We start from the raw sequence: 17,584 nt of genomic DNA on the forward strand, positions 1-17,584 counted from the left end.
ACTTTCAAGAATTCCCTGCTGGAAACTGTTGCTTTCTAGAAGGAAAACACTGCTGACTTTCTAGAAGAAAATGATTGCTTCCAAGTCCATTTTCCAATTACAAAGTGGTGGTTACACATGCTCATGCCCAAGTTGCCAGCTGGTCCCCCCACACCCACCATACAGCACAGAAGGTCTGTGTTTGCAATTCTCCAGCCAGGAAAATGAGAGTGCTGGTGCTTGGAAGAGAGGAAAAGCTTCTGCTCTCCGTCAGCACAAAGGAACTTCATTTGCAGCTCATCCAGCTCCTAGTCCTCTGCCCTGCAGCATCATGCATTGGCTTTGGGTTTACAAGACAGGAGGTCAGAAAAAAGGCCCCACAGTGCAGCTTGCCTCAGTATAGCTTGTACCTTACCAGGCCCAGCTTACAACTTTGTGATGCAAAAGAATGACAGAAACACAACGCTGACAGTGAAGGACACATTAAAGCCTATCTATTTCTGTGCAGCCCTGGGGGACACAAAGGAGTCCCATTACACCTTTCTTTATGCTGGTGCAAACCTAGAGTAGGTCAGTTAACCTCATAAATTTGATCTGGCTTAGCATGACCAGGAGAGAATGTATCTATGGCTACAAAATTCAGAAAAGATTAATTAAGAAAGGAGATTTCCACTGGCGAGATTCCTGGGCAACTCCTGCCAATGAGCTGAACTATGAGAGTTTCCAAAAAAAAAAAAAAGAAATCAACTCTCTTGAAAAGAAATCTGATAAAAAGGACTCAATAACCCACTTATTTCATCAAACAAGGATTTATACAATGAGCATAAATGCAGTGCTTAATCAGCTACATTGGGTACCAGCCCACATCATAAATGTCAGCACAGAACATCCACTGAAGTGAGACCTGTGTTTTCCACAAAAGGAAATTAATTTATTGTGTTGAAGTCACAGGCAATGTCAGTCCTGCAGCAAAATTAGAGCTTCTGCCCACTATGGGGTGTTTAACAGGCAATGCCTTTGTCCTACTATAGCACTGTCGCCTTCTTCCCACACTGGAAATGAAACGTGAGATAATTTTGGTAAGAAGGTAATATAATTAAAATAAACAGTCCATGGGAAACATCAGCAGAGAATATATGGAGAAGATTAATGGCAGAAGAAAGTAATTATGCCTTTTGCTATTTTTTAATGATCTCTTCCACTGCTTTCTAAATTACTCAGTCCCTTGTAACTCCATATAAATGCTTACATAATTAATTACAAAGGTAAACACACAGCTGCAGTTACACATCATGAGACAGTTGTGCTGCAAAATCCTTCTGTTGTAGTTGGTTTGCTTCCATTATATTGAATGGCTGATGAGATTTAATTATTGTGTCAGGCAGATGTAGAGGCAGCAGAGCAACAGCTGCTTGCTCTGTCATTTCTGGCCCACAGTCTCTGGGTTGTAAATGTTCACTGAGACCAAGGAAAACTCAGATCCCTGGACACTGGAACTGTCAGTGGATAAAGTGTACATGCCAGAGTGTGAATGGGACTGACTTTGAGCACCACTGGGCAAGTTCTCTGGTGATTATTTACCCATGAAATCAAAGCTTCACCAGCCTGGCTGCCTCACAGATGTCATCTGCTCTTACTGTGACCTGTTCTCAAGGTACAAGGCATAAGTAGCTGTACTAATGAGACTTTCCCTTCTCTAGTCCAGACCTGAAATCCTTCTCCTCTCCAGGATATCATCTGCCTGTGGGCTGAACAAAACCTGGAGGGTCTTCTGTGTTCACAGTCACTGCTGAATCCATTGTGCACAAGAGCAGCAGCCACAACTCTTGCTGGGTGCTCTCTGGGCTTGTCTCTGTAATGCCATGAAACAGCCACTTCTTGGTGTGTTTAGTGTAAACCAGTGCACTGTCATCCACAGCTCAGGTTTCACTGACAAAGATTTCTCATTCTTAATTCGTCACTGCATCCATGATATGCAGCAATATGACAAACACATTTATCAGAGTGCCTATCTATCTATAAGATAAAAGACTCTTGCCAGGTTCCAGAAGCCATAAGCAAGTTTGTTTGTAGATATTACCAGGTGTAGTTCTGTCAGTGGAAGATCCAATTCGAGTTAATTCTACATTGGGACAGTTCAAACCACGCTCTTTGTCCTACCACTAAGGCACAGTAAGTCTTAATGCTGATGTTGTTACAGGGTAGGAGTGACTGTTCATTACAGTTCATTAAAACTGGAATCTGCAAAAATCTGCAAAAATGTTCTCACAAACTCAAACTGGGACTTAGAATTCCACCTCTCACTGACACAATTGTGAGAACCACCAGTCTTCCTAGAAACACCTAAAACTTTTTTTTTTCTGCTGTTAATCCTTTAGAATTGGTTTTGAAAGTTACTTCAACCTGAAACTATTCTTTCATTGTCAAGCCAGCTGCAACACGTCTCTTCCCTGTTATGTCTTTCTGCCCATGAACTGGTGGGAAATGCAAGCATTTCCAGTTGTGCCTTCTCTCTGTTCTGCCACAGCCCAGGGAGCAGATATCTTATCTGTCACTGATGTCCTATGATGACCAACCACACTGCCAGTTAGCCACTAGTGTTTTTCCTACCCTGATTCTTCTACCAATCCAGCATTTGATTCAGAGCAGTTCACTGACTCTGCCTTGATTTCTATAGCAAAGACTATTAATGCAACTCAAATAACATTTCAATCTCATCTCATTTCTCAAAGTGCCTTGCTTTTAGATATACTAGAAGAAACTGTAAAACAGTATTGCTTTTCCCAGCTCATCCTCCACAAAGAATTAGTGCAAAATGAATTTATTAACTTGCTCTCATTTGCTCTCCTTGGAGCTTTCAGCAGAGGAGGATACTCAGGCTAACCATAGCAGATCCTAGGATTAGAAAAATCTGTGGAGGGACATCTACCTTGGGGCAGAACTTCAGAGAAGGATAAGTATTTTGTCTTCATCTGGTGCTTCTCTCCTACCTGCTTGCTGGGTTTATAGGTATTTGTGTTCAATGAACTTTTGTCTTCAGTGCCCAGCTTCTCTGTTTTGTTTGACCACACAGCAAGGTCAGAATCTTGTCTTTTAGACTCCATTTGTTGTCATGGGAATGACTCAGCTATAGTAAACATGGTATTATGATGCCTCTGCAGGACTGAAAATGAGGCCCACAGGAGCTGTGAGGGTTTAGTGTTTTCAGCAAATTTGCAATGATAAACCCTTAAACCCTTGTGCCTCAACCTGCACACACTGAAATCCACAGGAGATTTATCATTAATTTCAGTGTCTGCAGCTGGATTATGCACAGGAACAACTAAATAAAGTCAGGATCAGGAACTACTTGTCTGTGAGGTCAGCAGGTATCTTACAAATGGATTCATTAGTTATATGCCCAAGTTGTGACATGAAACCTACATTAGTTCCATTGCTTTGTGCTTGCTGGAACAGATGGTGATTTTTTTTTTTTTTTTGTGGTGGTACTATGAGAGGTGTTAAAGGATAAAAACACCTGAAGGAAGGATGGGCAGTCTCCTCTGGAGAAGAATTCTCCATAACCAACTGGCCATGAGCTTCTACAAGGTGCAGCTGGATCTCCTTATCTGTAAATTCAGCTAGCAGTCTCTGAAATTTTAATAGGAAGGATGACACATTTGGGGAAGAGCATGGAAAATTTGCGGCACTGGCTCCCTTTCTGAGTATGAAAAAATAGCACTTCAATTTTACTAAGTCAAGATATGTTTTTAGATCTGTGATGTGAAAAAGAAATGCTTTCAGAATGTGGTGACCTGAGACCATGGCACCAACAGGAAATTCAGGAGGCCAGGGTTCAAACCTGGACTCAAAGTTATCAGGGTCCTAGAGTCAGGACACACTTTCAACCCTTTAGCACATCATTCAGGGTAAAAAAAAAAAGACAGCCTAACATAGTTCCACCTTTGCAAGAGACAGTTTGAATATATCATTTCCATATGAGATGGAAGGTTGATGATGAGAAAGATGAGAAGGTTGGAACCACAATCCTTGCTACACAGTGGAATTTCCTTTTCCCAATCACTCCAGCTACTGGCATCAGTACAGCTACCACCCAGCACCCACAGTGCCTGCAGTGCATGTGTCAGATGTAGGCTCCACTAAATATTCTGAAATCAAATCTTCCTCTGAGAAAGACTGGCAAAGCTCCAGTGAAGTCAACAGAATTTTAATTTCCACCATCTTAGAATAACAGCTGGAATACCTGGGTATTGAGCCAAAGTGTCAGAGACATTTTTGAAACACACATAGAAAAGGAATAGGTTGGCATTTAAAAAGAAAATATACTTCTAAAGTTCACCATCAAGAATAAATGTCCTCCCCCTTCTCCTTCAAAATGCCAGGACAAGCAAGGACTGTCAAGGGGTGGACGGCTGTGTTTTGTGTAATGCTAAATGCATGCTTGTTTCAAATGAACTGCACTGGCTGTGAACATTCACATTTGTACTTGATTCATGTTGGGGTTTGAATGACAAGCATTGGTTTAGATCTAGGGAGTCCTCAGAACTTAAATCTGTTTGCAGTTAATAACTCCTTACCAAACACACCGTGAAAAATCACTTGGATGGGAAACAGCAGCAAAGCACTTTAGAACTTGCTACATAATATTCCTGTGTAAGTTGCTGAAGTGTTTTACTGAAAATCAGTGCCCCCTACATCCCCCCCCAGTTTGCTATTGACCACATTCCAGGATATAAGAAAACACACAGTTAATCTAGCTATTTGAGAGAGCAGAGCAATATAGCATCTTATACCAGCCTCATTAGCGGGGTTTTGCTGCTGCTTGTATGTCACCAGTGTGCCTGACAAAAATCATACCTGCACCACTGAGTCAGTGATCCAGCAGAGAAAAAAATATTTAGTCTGGGTTTATTCCTCTTACCTCAGAGTATTTCCTGAGAAATGCACTGGTGCTTGAAAACTCCTGCCCTACCTAGGGATAAAGAGACCAGTGCCTTAGTGTCCTACAGACACCAGCAGCCATTCCATTTCATGCCAGGGCTGTACCCAGCCCAAGTATCCTCTAGTCTACAGCAGCTGGCACAGATGCATAGGTAGTAAGGCAAACATAAATAATTTCTCCTTAATATTCTCAGCCTGCAGCTACTTTCCGATCAGGCAGTTTCCTGAGCCTGACAGGGCTTGTTCATCTGTTTAACATTCAGGGAATCCTGCTTCCACATACTTGTGCAATTTCACCTTAAACCTACACAAACTATACAGAGTCCTCAACATTCTTTAGCAAGGAGCTCCAGCTGGCATGAAGAACACATCCTTTGTGTTAGCTTTGAACGTGGCTCCTAGTCCATTCTACAAGAAGAGATGGAGAGTCAACCATCATTAACACTCTCAGCACAATCAATGATGATGTGAAACCGTAAGTTAAATGGGCAGGCAGGATGAATCCAGGCCTACCTCCACAGTGGGAATGTCACAACAAATAGGGCTTAAACTACAGCAATAGGGACAGAGGAAGAACTTAACAGGAAGAATGGATAGGCCTGGGAAAGGATCACCTACCTAGGTAAGGGTTCTACCACTTCATTATTCCTCTGAGAATAACTAGAACTGCCAGGAAGGCTGAAACAACAGTGTGCCATACATTCCTTTCACATTCTTTTCATCCTGGATAGAAGTATACCCGGATAGGAGTATTAAGCACCGCCACTCGTTTTGGTGAAGCAGCTGCCTTATCAGGGGCATTTTGCCTCTGAGAGGCCCTGTGCTTCTGCCAGGTGAGATCCCACAGGGTACACATTCAGCTGTCACTCACAGAGGCAGGTTATTGACAACACAAGAGATTGGTTCCAGGGGATCACAGGCTGATCTCTCAAACCAAAGCAAATTGGTTTTTTTACCTCAGTGTGAGATAGTTTGGAGCTGGGCTTCTCATCGGTTCTCAACTCAGAGCCATGGGTGTCTCCCTCTCCCAAGATACACAACACATTGCAAATCACAGCTGGCCTTTTCAAGAGGGAAATAATTGAGGGGAGTTGGATAATACTGTCACCACAGAACTGAGATCTTGGGCAAAGCATGATCCTATAAACCACAGCAGGAACTAAGATCAACCTCTGCTGATTAGAAGTTATGTGGCCTCTGCAAAAGGACAGTGAGGCACTGAGTTCAGAACTGTATTTTCCTAAAAGCAAACACTGCCTGGGGTAGGCAACCAGCCATGAGGGGGGCATGAGTAAGGGGGGCCTGGGACCCCATTGATCCCTGTGCTTATCATTCTCCTTTGCATAACGAGCTACCAGAATGACCCAGAATGCTGAAGAGAGGTTAACTGTAGTCACATAAGCAGTATTAGCTCTGACATTTTCCATCTTCAGATTGCTTAACTTTTTAACCTTGATGTTCCTGTCAATTCTGAAGTGCATAAGCATATGCATGTAAATAGGAAAGTATACAGGAAAATTAAAGACTTTTTTCTTCCTTAGGGAAGAGTCTGGAGGACCTCAACATGGCTGGGGGATAAGCTAGAATCTTTGATGGAGGCTTCATTTAAAAGAAACAGAAAACAAGGAAGAGCCAGCAGTTCGTATCTGAGATTTCAGCAACCACAAATGGAGGATATTTCAGAAAGTCTGTCGCAAAGTCAGAACTAAGCTCTGTGCCATATGCTACTGTGACACAAATGGATTTATAAAGGTTCTCTTCTTCGTGCATATACAGCATGACATGTTTCCAGGAGAAGCATATCACAGGACAAGAGCTACAGCCTGACCTGTTAAAGTAGCACTGATTTCTATAATTCTCCAGACCTAAGCAAGCAGATAAAGACCTCAGTCTTCTATATTCAAGAAGGAAGGCAACTAAAACAACTTTTCCCAATTTTCAACTTCCACTCATCCTTGCAACTTGAAATAAACTAATTAAAATAAGCATAGAAAGAATAAAAAGTGAAAGAAAGACAAAATGCTCTGGAACTTGTAGAAGAAATTACTGACATCAAAAGCTGGTTTATCATGTCAACAATGTATGTTTCCAGCTGCTTTGCCAGTAACTTCTCTCAAGACAAGATCAAACTTTTCTTAAACTTCAGCAGTCACTATACATAATTTGAATATATTTGCATTTTATTTCAATACTTAAAAATGTGAAAGCTTACTTTTAAATAAATTACAGGTATGAAAATCAGAGGCAATGATTAGAAGAGCTTTTCTTACAGTGCCTTTTACAGTTTTTGTGTTAAAAGCATTTTTTTCAGGTATAGACTGAAAATTGGTTGCATTCTGCTATTGCTCAGCAAATCTCTCTCACTCTCTCTTCCTTTCAGTTAGGACATAAAATTTTATCTGCTGAGGAAAGCATTCTAAGCTATCTCCTTGGTGAAAATCTGCAAATACTTCACAACATGGCAGGCACATCTCTTCACATAAAGCAGGGAACACCAACCACATGCCTAATACCACAGGAACATGAGAAGAAAGTAAGAACCAGGTGTCCGGGGAAGCAGGAGGTCACCTCCTGGCACCAGCACAGCTGTAGGCAGAGAGCATTGGCAAGGCATAGGTGTGGCAGATAACACCTTTAAACACCTGTTTATCTGTGGACCACATAAACAGCAAAGAGCCCCGGTATCCAACATTTGAGGACACTGTAATGTAAATTGGAAAACGATATGAAACCTACAGAAATAAAAGCACACAGGCAGGGAGTCTCACAGATGCAGTAATTTGAAGGGAAGCTTGTGAGCCTGCTGGAAAACAAAAAGGGGATGCTGCTGCCTGGCTCAGCATACTTTACAGTGGGTCTGAGTTAGGAATGGACAGTCAGGATTTTTCTGGAGGTGGGGGTTTTTGGGTTTTTTTGACTAAGTTTCCTTTCTGAGCAAACATCACTGTAGAGAGAAAACAAGTCAATCTGCTAATTTTTAAAGCTAAGATGCCCTTCATCCTGTGTTTGGGTCATGGTACAATTCCTAAAACAGGTAAGCACAGGCTTAGAGGCAGAGTCTCCCAAAAATGGAGAGATATTATCTCTATCTTGATACTGAAAACTGAGGAAAATATACCTTTTAATAAGTCTCTTTCATTCTACTAAGACTGTAATTGTACAGAAGATTTCAAGTGGTTAACACCTAGCAGGAATGAGGAAAACAAATGGACCACACACTTTCAATAGAAAGGCACCACTACCACAAGGCACTAACACAGAATGCTGTGCTTTTCTGCCATGAGGAACTCCCATCAGATCTGCGCTTGGGCAGAGCAGACCACATTACTGTTTTCTTCCTGGCAACTCTTGCTTTGCAGTTTCCTGAATGACTGCATTAATTTGATTGACTCCAGATCAATGGTGTCTCTAAATAAGATTAAATTACATGTTCCTTCTGTCTGTACCTTACAGGAGATTATGTTTAGCAGAATCTCAAAGGAAGCAATTAGCTGACCAGTGATGTAATGAATTCTAATTATTTTGTTTGTACAAACAATAAAGCCAGATCATTTGTTTAGCAAGGAAGTGTAATTACTCTGAGCACCTGAGAAAATAAATCAAACAGTGCTACCTAGACCTGTAATTAATGAGCCTTCGACTTCCTATTTATGCTAAGAATGCTCATGGAATATTTTCAGGTAGCTGGGAGTCAACCTTTGAAAGTAACATTTATCACAGTTATTACTGAGCACTTGCTTGATTATGTTCTTGAGTGTGCTAGGTACCCTGCAGAAATATCCATCTACATTGGCTGTCACTGGCACCTGCTAAAAATTCGCTGCAGCCAGTGCAATTTCCTGCAACTGTTTTCTGTTAATCAACAAGAAGTCGCTCACATCACAATCATTAGGCTGTTCTGCTCCTAAGGGCACCAGTGGCAGGGGCATGCCCTCCAGGGGCAATGGATGAATGATCAGAAAAAAAAGCACATTACTATAAGGTGGAATAGACTCTATTCTGCCCAACATTTGGCCATGTAGGCTAGAAATAGAATAAAATCAGAAGGCAATCAAATGAGAATGGTTGCAGCTGGGTCTTCTCCTTCTCCATGTTGATCTGCTGCTGCTGCAAAATATTCACAGCTCAAACAGGAGAGACAAGGAGAGTCACTGGGGACCTCATGCTGCAAAAAGCAGAGATCAGTCCAAAAAATACCTCAACTTCTGCCACTTCTGCTGATTTTGTGTAACTTAAGAGCAGGATGGAGCTGACAAATTAGAGAAAACCTGATCCTATTTTATGCAAACTCACTGGATGTTGCAAGCACAGTGATGCAGCCATCTGCACTTCCTGCAGATACCAACTCCTGAGATCAGCCATTCTCTTCAAGGCAGTTGGCTTCCTTTACCATAGCTTTTAAAAGATATTCATGCATACAAAAATATTTTGCTTAATTTTTTTAGTTTCTAGCCATATTTTAGGTGTTAAATCTGAATTTAAAGTAAACAGCATAGCTTAGAATTCTGCAGTTGGCCTGGTTTTCCTCTTTTCTTAGGTCAAACAGCAATACACCCAAAAGAGATCAACCTTATTTTCTTGCTCTCTTTAAGTGGTGCTCAAAAATCTTATGGCAACACTGTCTCACATCCTGATAAAACCGGAATGAAAAAAAAAAACAAAAAAACCCACTTATGCTTACAGCACTTGGATTCTTGCTGTAGTGATACTGCTTAAATAGAGAATGAAAGCCCAGAGGTCAGCAAAATCTCACTGAAGTGAGCAGGGTATAACTTACAGCAACATCTGTACTGGCTGAAGGGAAACTGCAAATCACTTGTTAGTGCAGTGGGAGCCATTTCCCTCATACTTATGAGGTATTTCAGTTCTTCAGTCCTTTCCATCCTGAGCTGTTTCTCTTTGTGTTCAGTAGCTACTAAAAACTCACAGAGTGGGTTTTTTTGTGCTCTTGCTGTAGGCCCAATTGACAAATGTTTGCTGCCTGCCATTCTGTTAAGCCAGTATCTTTGAAAATTAACTGGAGACTTTAATCTAATTTGGAGAATTTAAGGTTGAATAAATACTATCTACTCCAAGGCAGGTGGGGCAGATGAATTAAAAATGGTATCTAACTTTAGTGGAGACATGCTTATGCCTAAAGCTTTTGTTTTTTTTTCCCTACAAACAACTTGGCCCAACCAAACAACATGAAATCAGAGAATTCCTTGGTCAGTCTTCTGGAATATCCCTGTGAGCCTCTTCTAGGGAAAGGAAGCACTATTAAATGTTTGGCTGCCTCTACACCAAGTATTATGTTTTTCCATCCTGAAAAATTCTGGTGACCTTACTGGATGAAACAATTAATGCCGAGCCAAACAGGCAAGAACAGAAAGTCTTTGGGGGTCTTCAGGAAGGCTGAACTTCAGCCAAAACTACAGAGGAAAGTGTGAAAACTGCCTTAAAATTGGTCACTACTTTGCCGGGTAAAAATATTGGAGCTGCTACTCCACATTTGAGTATTAGAGGAATATATCATCAGAATGAGGAAAGTTTTGATTTCTGGCTATGCTTGAAGTACACGGTACTGCACTCCTTGAATAGCTTCTACAGAGGTGTTGCAACAGAAGAAATCAAGGGTTTAATATACCTTAAAATGACTATGTGATTATGATCCTGCAACACACTATTCATCCAATCTCCTTTGTGTTGGGCAAATAAAGCCTTATTCTATTCCTTCTAAAAGCAAATGGGAAGTGAGATGACAGTACAGAGTAGAACAGCATCTATAAACAAAGCAAACTGTGACAGAATAATTTGCTGACTTTATGAAAATGGGATCAGAAGAAGTGCTGCTTGGTTTAAGAGAAACTGGCAGTATTCTGTTTTCTTTTAGCTTCTCCTTATCATCTCCTGTACTGCTTCTGTTTCTTATGTCATCACTTCAAAAAGAAAATCCATTACAGGAGGAATTCTGCTGCTTAGAATAAGGATTTAGTCTAATAGCATTAGATAAATCGCTTGCTTTTCCCTGGCTTTCTGCATTAGAAAGAATGTGGGCTGATTGATCCAAAGCATTTTTTTTCACAAGTGTCTAAAGGATTAGAAGTCCCATATTCAAAATTATTTTAGGAACTTAACTAAATCCTTTAGAGAGAGATATTTTGGCTCTTCCTTAGTCTCTTTTGAAAAATGAATTAAATTCATATAGCATGTAGATATATAAAAACTGAGTTTCCCTCCTCTCCCAGGAGATAGATATTTAGCTGCTAGAGATACATTAAGCCTAGTTCAAGAGTAAAAACTCTGCAACATTTTTCCATTTTAAAATCTGAAGAAAATAAAAAAATTCTGTAAGAGTAGCGCTTAAGAAGCAAATTGACTTCAGGAATCTTTAGGAAAGCTTAAAATAATTTTCTACAAAATGTCTGGTCAAACATGTTTTCAGCTTAATAATAAGAAACTGTCTTGCCTTTCTGACTCTGTCTGGTTCCTCCAAAGATCCAGCGCTCTGTTTAAAAGAAAAAAAAAAAGAAAAAAGAAAAGAAAAAGAAAGAAGCATGAAGTTAAGATCCCAGAGGAGCCCATAAATGAGTATTCACCACACAGGGGATGTTCCTTTGAAATTCATGGTCACCTGGACAGAGTGAACCAGCAGGAGATTTTTTTTTAATGGGCTTTTTAACAACATTAGGCAGAAAGATGACATGTTTTTAGATTGACTACTTGAATCAGATGAGCAGTTCTCCCAGAAATAGCTTTGACTTTACTGACACCTATTGACTATGTTAATCCTTACAGGTGGTTTTGGTTAACAAAGCCTGAGTCATTACAACCAATGGCAAACACAGAAATATGCTCTTTATCAACAGGAGTCATGCTTAACTTCCATGCATTTTAAAGGATTTATATTCTAAATAAGCTTTGGATTTCAAGACAAAGTTTCCCAAATCACAAAATTTTAAAATGCCTCAAATTTTAGGTGTTCAAGTTCAGGTATCTTTGAAAGCACTTGTAAACAGAAAGTACCAAATGCAAACCTGTAAATTCTAATCCTTTGATGATGGCATCTTGAAGTTGCTCAGATAATGTGAGTAGTTAAGGTAGAAAAATACTAATTAATAATTATATATATTTATGCTAAGAACATGGAAATATCTTTAGCATGCCCTGAAATATCTCACATATGATTATGAATTCTGCCATCCTTAGCATGTCTTATATATGGTAACTTTAATAATTTGGTTTTTGCATTAAACTGCCTCCTCTTAATTTCATTCCAAATCATTATCAAATCAAATTTTATTATTTCATTAGCCTATAAAGACAGTTTCAAAAAGGGACTAGCTCCCTCTGTGCACACTTACTTTGGATCAGTTCAGTCAGTGACTATTCTGTTTCATAGCAGAAGACACAAATAATGAACAAAGAATACATCCTTACTAAGGCAGGAACTGTCAAAAAATAACCCTATGGAGAATGTTGTGTGGAGAAAGGGCAAAAAATAGAAATCCATGTGCCCAGAACCAGGCACACATCCAAAGTATTCACACACAAACACCTCTCAGTCCTCAGCTGCATGCCTCTTTGCCATTTATGATTCTGCTTTGAAACTTCCATCTCAAGGAATATTTTGAGCACAGCTTACAAAGGGAAAAAGCACTCAACTCTTAATTGAGCAGACACATGTATCCTGTTGATGAGAGACTAGCAATGTGAAGCAAGCTGAAAGAGCAATGGCAGAACTTAGCACCTGTGCACTGTTGTCACCTACCTCAGGTGAACTCAGGGATTCTCTCAGCTTGGATTTGTAGAGCATCCATTGGTAACGCAGGTCCTCCAGGTCTTCAGAATTTCCAATGACAGGATGAAGATGAAGGAGGTCCTCAAAGAGATGCTGACCATGAGGCACACGGGACTGCAGATCCTAAAGGCAAGGGTCAGCAGCAATTCAGGATTTAGGAAGGCCCCACTTTTTAAATCAGCATTTGAAAAAGCAGTGGTTATGCAATAGTACATTTATTTTTGTTATTGTTTTTTTGGCCTGAAATGATATGAAACTCACCTTCTGGATGCCTGAAACCTTGGATATTTCTGTGTTTAGTTTATAACAATCTAACAAATCTAACAAATTGCCATGGAATTTGGCTATACTCAACAGGAAGAGTGAGAACAAATACTGATTTGATACTTGTTTTAATCAGCTTCTTTTAATGAACACCTTTGCCATACCACACTGGAAATGTCCAGCCCAACAGATAAATGCCAGATGCCCCCTTCCCTTCTACTCTGGTTCTGGCAGACCTTTCTTAGTAGAGAGGATGAAATTTGTCCTAAATTCCTGAGCTTCATCTACTCCAGAGCCTCATAAAGCAGAGACCATAGTGTTTGAATTTTTCGTCTATTTATTCTTGAGGATTTTTTTGGGTTTTTTGGGGGGTGGTGGGTTTTTGGTTGGTAGGTGGAGTATTTTTGGGTTTTGTTGTTGTTGTTTGGGTTTTTTTAGTTCTAAAAGAACTTGCAACTATTGCAATATTTTTCTCCATTCACCCCCTGAAAACTAACCTCAAGTTTGCTCTGGTGTGCCTTAATTTCCTCTATGGAAGATGGAGTCCCAGCAAGAATTTTGGTCAGTTCAGTGTTTTCTCCTCGTAGCCACTCTTCAAAGTCATGCAGGAGCTTCAAGTGACTGCTTGTACGTTGCCCTTCTCCCATCTTCTCCTAGGATACAGAGCAATGGGAATAAAAAAAGCCCTTACTGTTGTGTCAGATGTTTCCTCTAAAGGCCTGATTGTGAAATCTTAACCTCCAACTCTGTAACCCACAATATCGGATGAAGGCAATGAAATTGTTCTTGTGAAGCTGATATGAAGGCAGACACAGAGTCCCCATCTCACCTGCTTATGGCTGGGATCAACATCAAAAAGGTGGAAAGCAGGTCGAGACATCCATCTGCTGTCCACAAATGCTCTTTTCTTCTTCTTGTCATCCTTTGGTCTATTCAACTGCCACTTTTTCAGGAGGCTTAAAAGCACAAAACCAGAGATATCAGTTCAGTGGACATCCACATTTTGACTGGGGCTATGGGAGACAGCTCTGAGGAAACAGCACTGTTGTTGTTATTTGTATATCATTATTAATACTAATAACACCATTACGATTGAAGTTATTCCCAACTGGAATGTCTCACAGCTGCACCAGGACTCTAGTTCTAACATTTCCAAGTGTTCTGTTTTCTTTTATTTAGGATAACAAAAATACTACCGTGGCAATATACCTTTCTTTCTGGTTACAGGAGGCAATACAATCAAGCCTTCCTCAATTTTGTAATTTAATTTTTGTGCCTATTCTGATAGTATGTATGAATACAATCATATATGCAGCAGATCATTAAATATTAATACAGACTAGCAAATATAAGCAGCATTTCAACACTGCACAGTGGAGGCAAAATAAATTAAGTCTTCATTTCCCAGCTAAAGAGAAGATTTTTAGCTCTGCTTATACTTCTGCAGGTTTGCAAAAGGCACAAATCCCATTGCAGATACACCCTCCTTGGAGGCATCTCCAAAGAGAACAGGAAAATGAGACAGAACAGCACAAGTCATCCAGTCTATGCCAAATTTCATCTGACACAGACTGGCAGTACAAGAGTGAGCCAGGTCATACAGCACTGCCTACTCTGACACAAGGTAAAGGAAGACTCACAGACACTGAGGTTCACAGAGTCTTAAAAAGGTTTTCTTAAAAGTAATGATTTTCAGTTTACAAACAAATAAAGTCCCATCCTGCTTCTAGCATTATGGTATGGCTGTTCACTTTCACAGCACAGAGCATAAAGCCTCAAGTCTGCCTGTTCCTACTGCAATAAAGAGAACACTGCTGAAGGGACAGGAGGAAGACATGAACACTTACCCAGTTGCCATCTCTTTCAGTGATTTCCATGACTCCTTCAACTGATCCAGCTCTGCCTGGACATGGGCAGTCTCCTCTGGAGAAGACTTCTCCATGACCAACTGGCCATGAGCTTCTACAAGGTGCAGCTGGATCTCCTTATCTGGAAACTCAGCTAACAGTCTCTGAAACGCAAAGCCCTGACAATTATTCCTAGGTATCCTGGGTGAAGCAGAGGCTATGTCAGACTGAAGGCCATGGTCAGTCTAGGACTATGTTGATTTTGTGGGCACTAGCTACAACATACCTAGCAGGAAAAAATATTCTGTGGATGCTTCCAAAGAGGTCCAAGAGCTGATGGCCCAACAGGTCAAAAAAGTGATGGGAAACCTTTGAGGATGCAAGCTGTCAACACACCTCCTTCTGTAGCCTTCCCATGAAAGATTTTGGCCTCCCATACAAAGGCCAACAGCTTCCAGGTGAAGTATCCTACTAGAGTGAATTTAGGATGCAAAGTACTGCTACCCAGGGAAAAACTGGCAGCTTTGGAACAGTTCAGTTCAACAAGAAGGTGGCCAGCTAAAATGGCAGGAATGTTCAATATATTCATGAGTATACACAGGCAAAGGCAGCTACTGTTCAGGGAGATCACCCTGACAGGAACAGACCACCTATCCTTAGATAATACTTCATCCATCTCAACATTTCTTACTCATTTTCACTGCTCTTGTCTGTTACATGGCCTCACATCCCACAGCACAGGGCAAAGCAGAGAGGCAACAGCAACCAACAGTTACTGAAGGAGAAAAACACATCTTTACTCTCCTGAACCAGGAAATCCTCACTAAAAACTCCCACTCTGAATGTCTGAATGCTGCAAAGCGAATAACTAATATGTGAAACCAAGATGCTTTTCTCACCTCCAGGTCTTCCAGCCTGCCCTCAGTGTTCTGCTCTCCATCAGCATCCTGGCAGGAATCAATCTTCTCCCTGGTTACTGAGATCCACTGGTGGAGGTCAGACAGTTTGTCATTATATGCCCAATGCTTCTGAACGTGGTCTTCACTCTGCTCTATCATCATCTACAAATTATAAAAACATGTCAGCAACCAAAGACAGACAAAAAGCACTTTCTTTACTGGCTCTAACACTATGATAGGCACAGAACCTCGTGGGCAAAAAGAAGAAGAAAAAAAAAGGCTATTAATGAGAGGCTAAAAACCTATCCTTTTAGCATCAGTGATGGGGAAAACACCTCCAAGCTCCTGCAGGCCTGAATTCAACCACACGGGGGGGTATTAAGAACTAGAATAGCTCCCTTCCTTCCCAGCTGAAAGAGAATAGAGAATATACATGTCTGGGGCTTTTCTACCCCAGTCAAATCAAATATATCTTACACTCCCTGAATCAGAAATGACTGTACAGACTTGTTTAGCAAAAGCTCATTTCAGTGATAAATGGGATTGAGATTGAAACTAGAATTCCACAGTGCATATTCAGGCAACACTTTAATGTGTGTAATTTTATAGCGAACTACATAGCTAAGGTAATTTATGAGCTCTTCTGAGATTACTTTGGAGGTCATATTATAGGCATGTTTGCAAGCTACAGAATGCCTCAGGACAAAGCAATTGCAGCACTTTTCTCTCATTAACTTTTAGGTCACAAAGCCATAAAAATCACAGACACTTTGGTACAAATCCCTTCTCCTGTAATCTGTAAGGTACAAGCACCACCATGATGAGTTCTTTTGGTCAGAAATCTCAGGCCCACTCCAAAAATAGTTTATATAGACATAAAATCTCTGTGGATGGCATCCCATCCCAAGGGAAATAACATTAAGAGATAATCAGAGAATCCTGGAAGAATTATCAAAGTCATAAGAATTCAGTGCCTTCTTCCCCTGAAAGGAAAATATCTGCCATTCAAAGCATGCAGTGTCATATGCTCAAAGATTTTTAAAAATATTTTAAATAGAAGCAACTGACAACTCCCCAAGCAACTAAAAACTTCCTTATGTTACCTCCAGTGATCTCTTCAGGGCCTGAGAGTCGGATGAAAGTTGGTTCATTTCATGCCTGTGTGTGGTATTTGACTGAACAAGCTTCTCTACCTCCTCCATGTGAATTGCAAGCTCTGCCAAGTCATCTTGGATCATCTGCAGAGGAAAAGACAGATTCCATATGTGTAGTGTGCTAGGTATGGCATGACCTTTCACAAAACATATGCCAAAGGTTGAATTTTCATAAAACATACACCAAAGGTATCTTTGTTTGAAAGTGTGAGGACAAAATACCCAGCAACAACCAGCTGTCATTAAGGAAATGAATTGTTTTGATGCCTAGGAGTAAATGTTTCTGAAAAAAAAAAAAGCTGTATGTCCTTTACATGTTACTAGGAGATAACTAAAAAGATAAGCTGCTGAGAAGTGCCAAAGGAGCTACAGTATAACCAGCAAAGAACTGTGGTGATAACACCCCAGTGGTCACCAAGGATAAAGTGCCACAGCTGAACTCACCATGGCAGAGTCACATCCCCTCTCCCTTCTCCTCCTGCTCTTCTCTCCCCTCTCCTGGGTGTGTAATCCCACTGTATGCCTTGAACAGGCTCTACTGTAAATTGGACTCTTTGCTGAACCAGTTCAAAACACTATCCAAAAAATTATCATCTTTTTCTGTTAATTTTTTTTCTTACCTTGGACAGCTGAATCAGCCCGTGGAGTAAATCCAGCATGTGTCACAGCTAAGTGACAAGGTAAAGAGCAGAAAGAGAAGGATATAGGAAGTGGAAGGAG

General features: G+C 40.6%; 1 protein-coding gene across 4 annotated transcripts in view; it reads right to left on the minus strand.

Annotated features, from left to right (window-relative positions):
* The window catches only part of SYNE3 (spectrin repeat containing nuclear envelope family member 3), a 65,442-nt gene that overhangs the window by 11,026 nt on the left and 36,832 nt on the right, over window positions 1-17,584 (minus strand). For 3 of the 4 annotated variants that reach the window (XM_062495521.1, XM_062495522.1, XM_062495524.1), the window contains exons 11-17: window positions 16,814-16,948; window positions 15,711-15,872; window positions 14,812-14,975; window positions 13,794-13,920; window positions 13,462-13,617; window positions 12,671-12,823; window positions 11,369-11,407 (exon numbers count right to left, since the gene is read on the minus strand). In XM_062495521.1, the coding sequence (XP_062351505.1) occupies window positions 11,369-11,407; window positions 12,671-12,823; window positions 13,462-13,617; window positions 13,794-13,920; window positions 14,812-14,975; window positions 15,711-15,872; window positions 16,814-16,948 (936 nt within the window). The remainder of the gene's footprint in view (window positions 1-11,368; window positions 11,408-12,670; window positions 12,824-13,461; window positions 13,618-13,793; window positions 13,921-14,811; window positions 14,976-15,710; window positions 15,873-16,813; window positions 16,949-17,584) is intronic. The other variant, XM_062495523.1, reaches the window with a different exon arrangement.

This window comes from Cinclus cinclus, chromosome 6 (assembly GCF_963662255.1).
Source record: "Cinclus cinclus chromosome 6, bCinCin1.1, whole genome shotgun sequence".
NCBI lineage: Eukaryota > Metazoa > Chordata > Aves > Passeriformes > Cinclidae > Cinclus > Cinclus cinclus.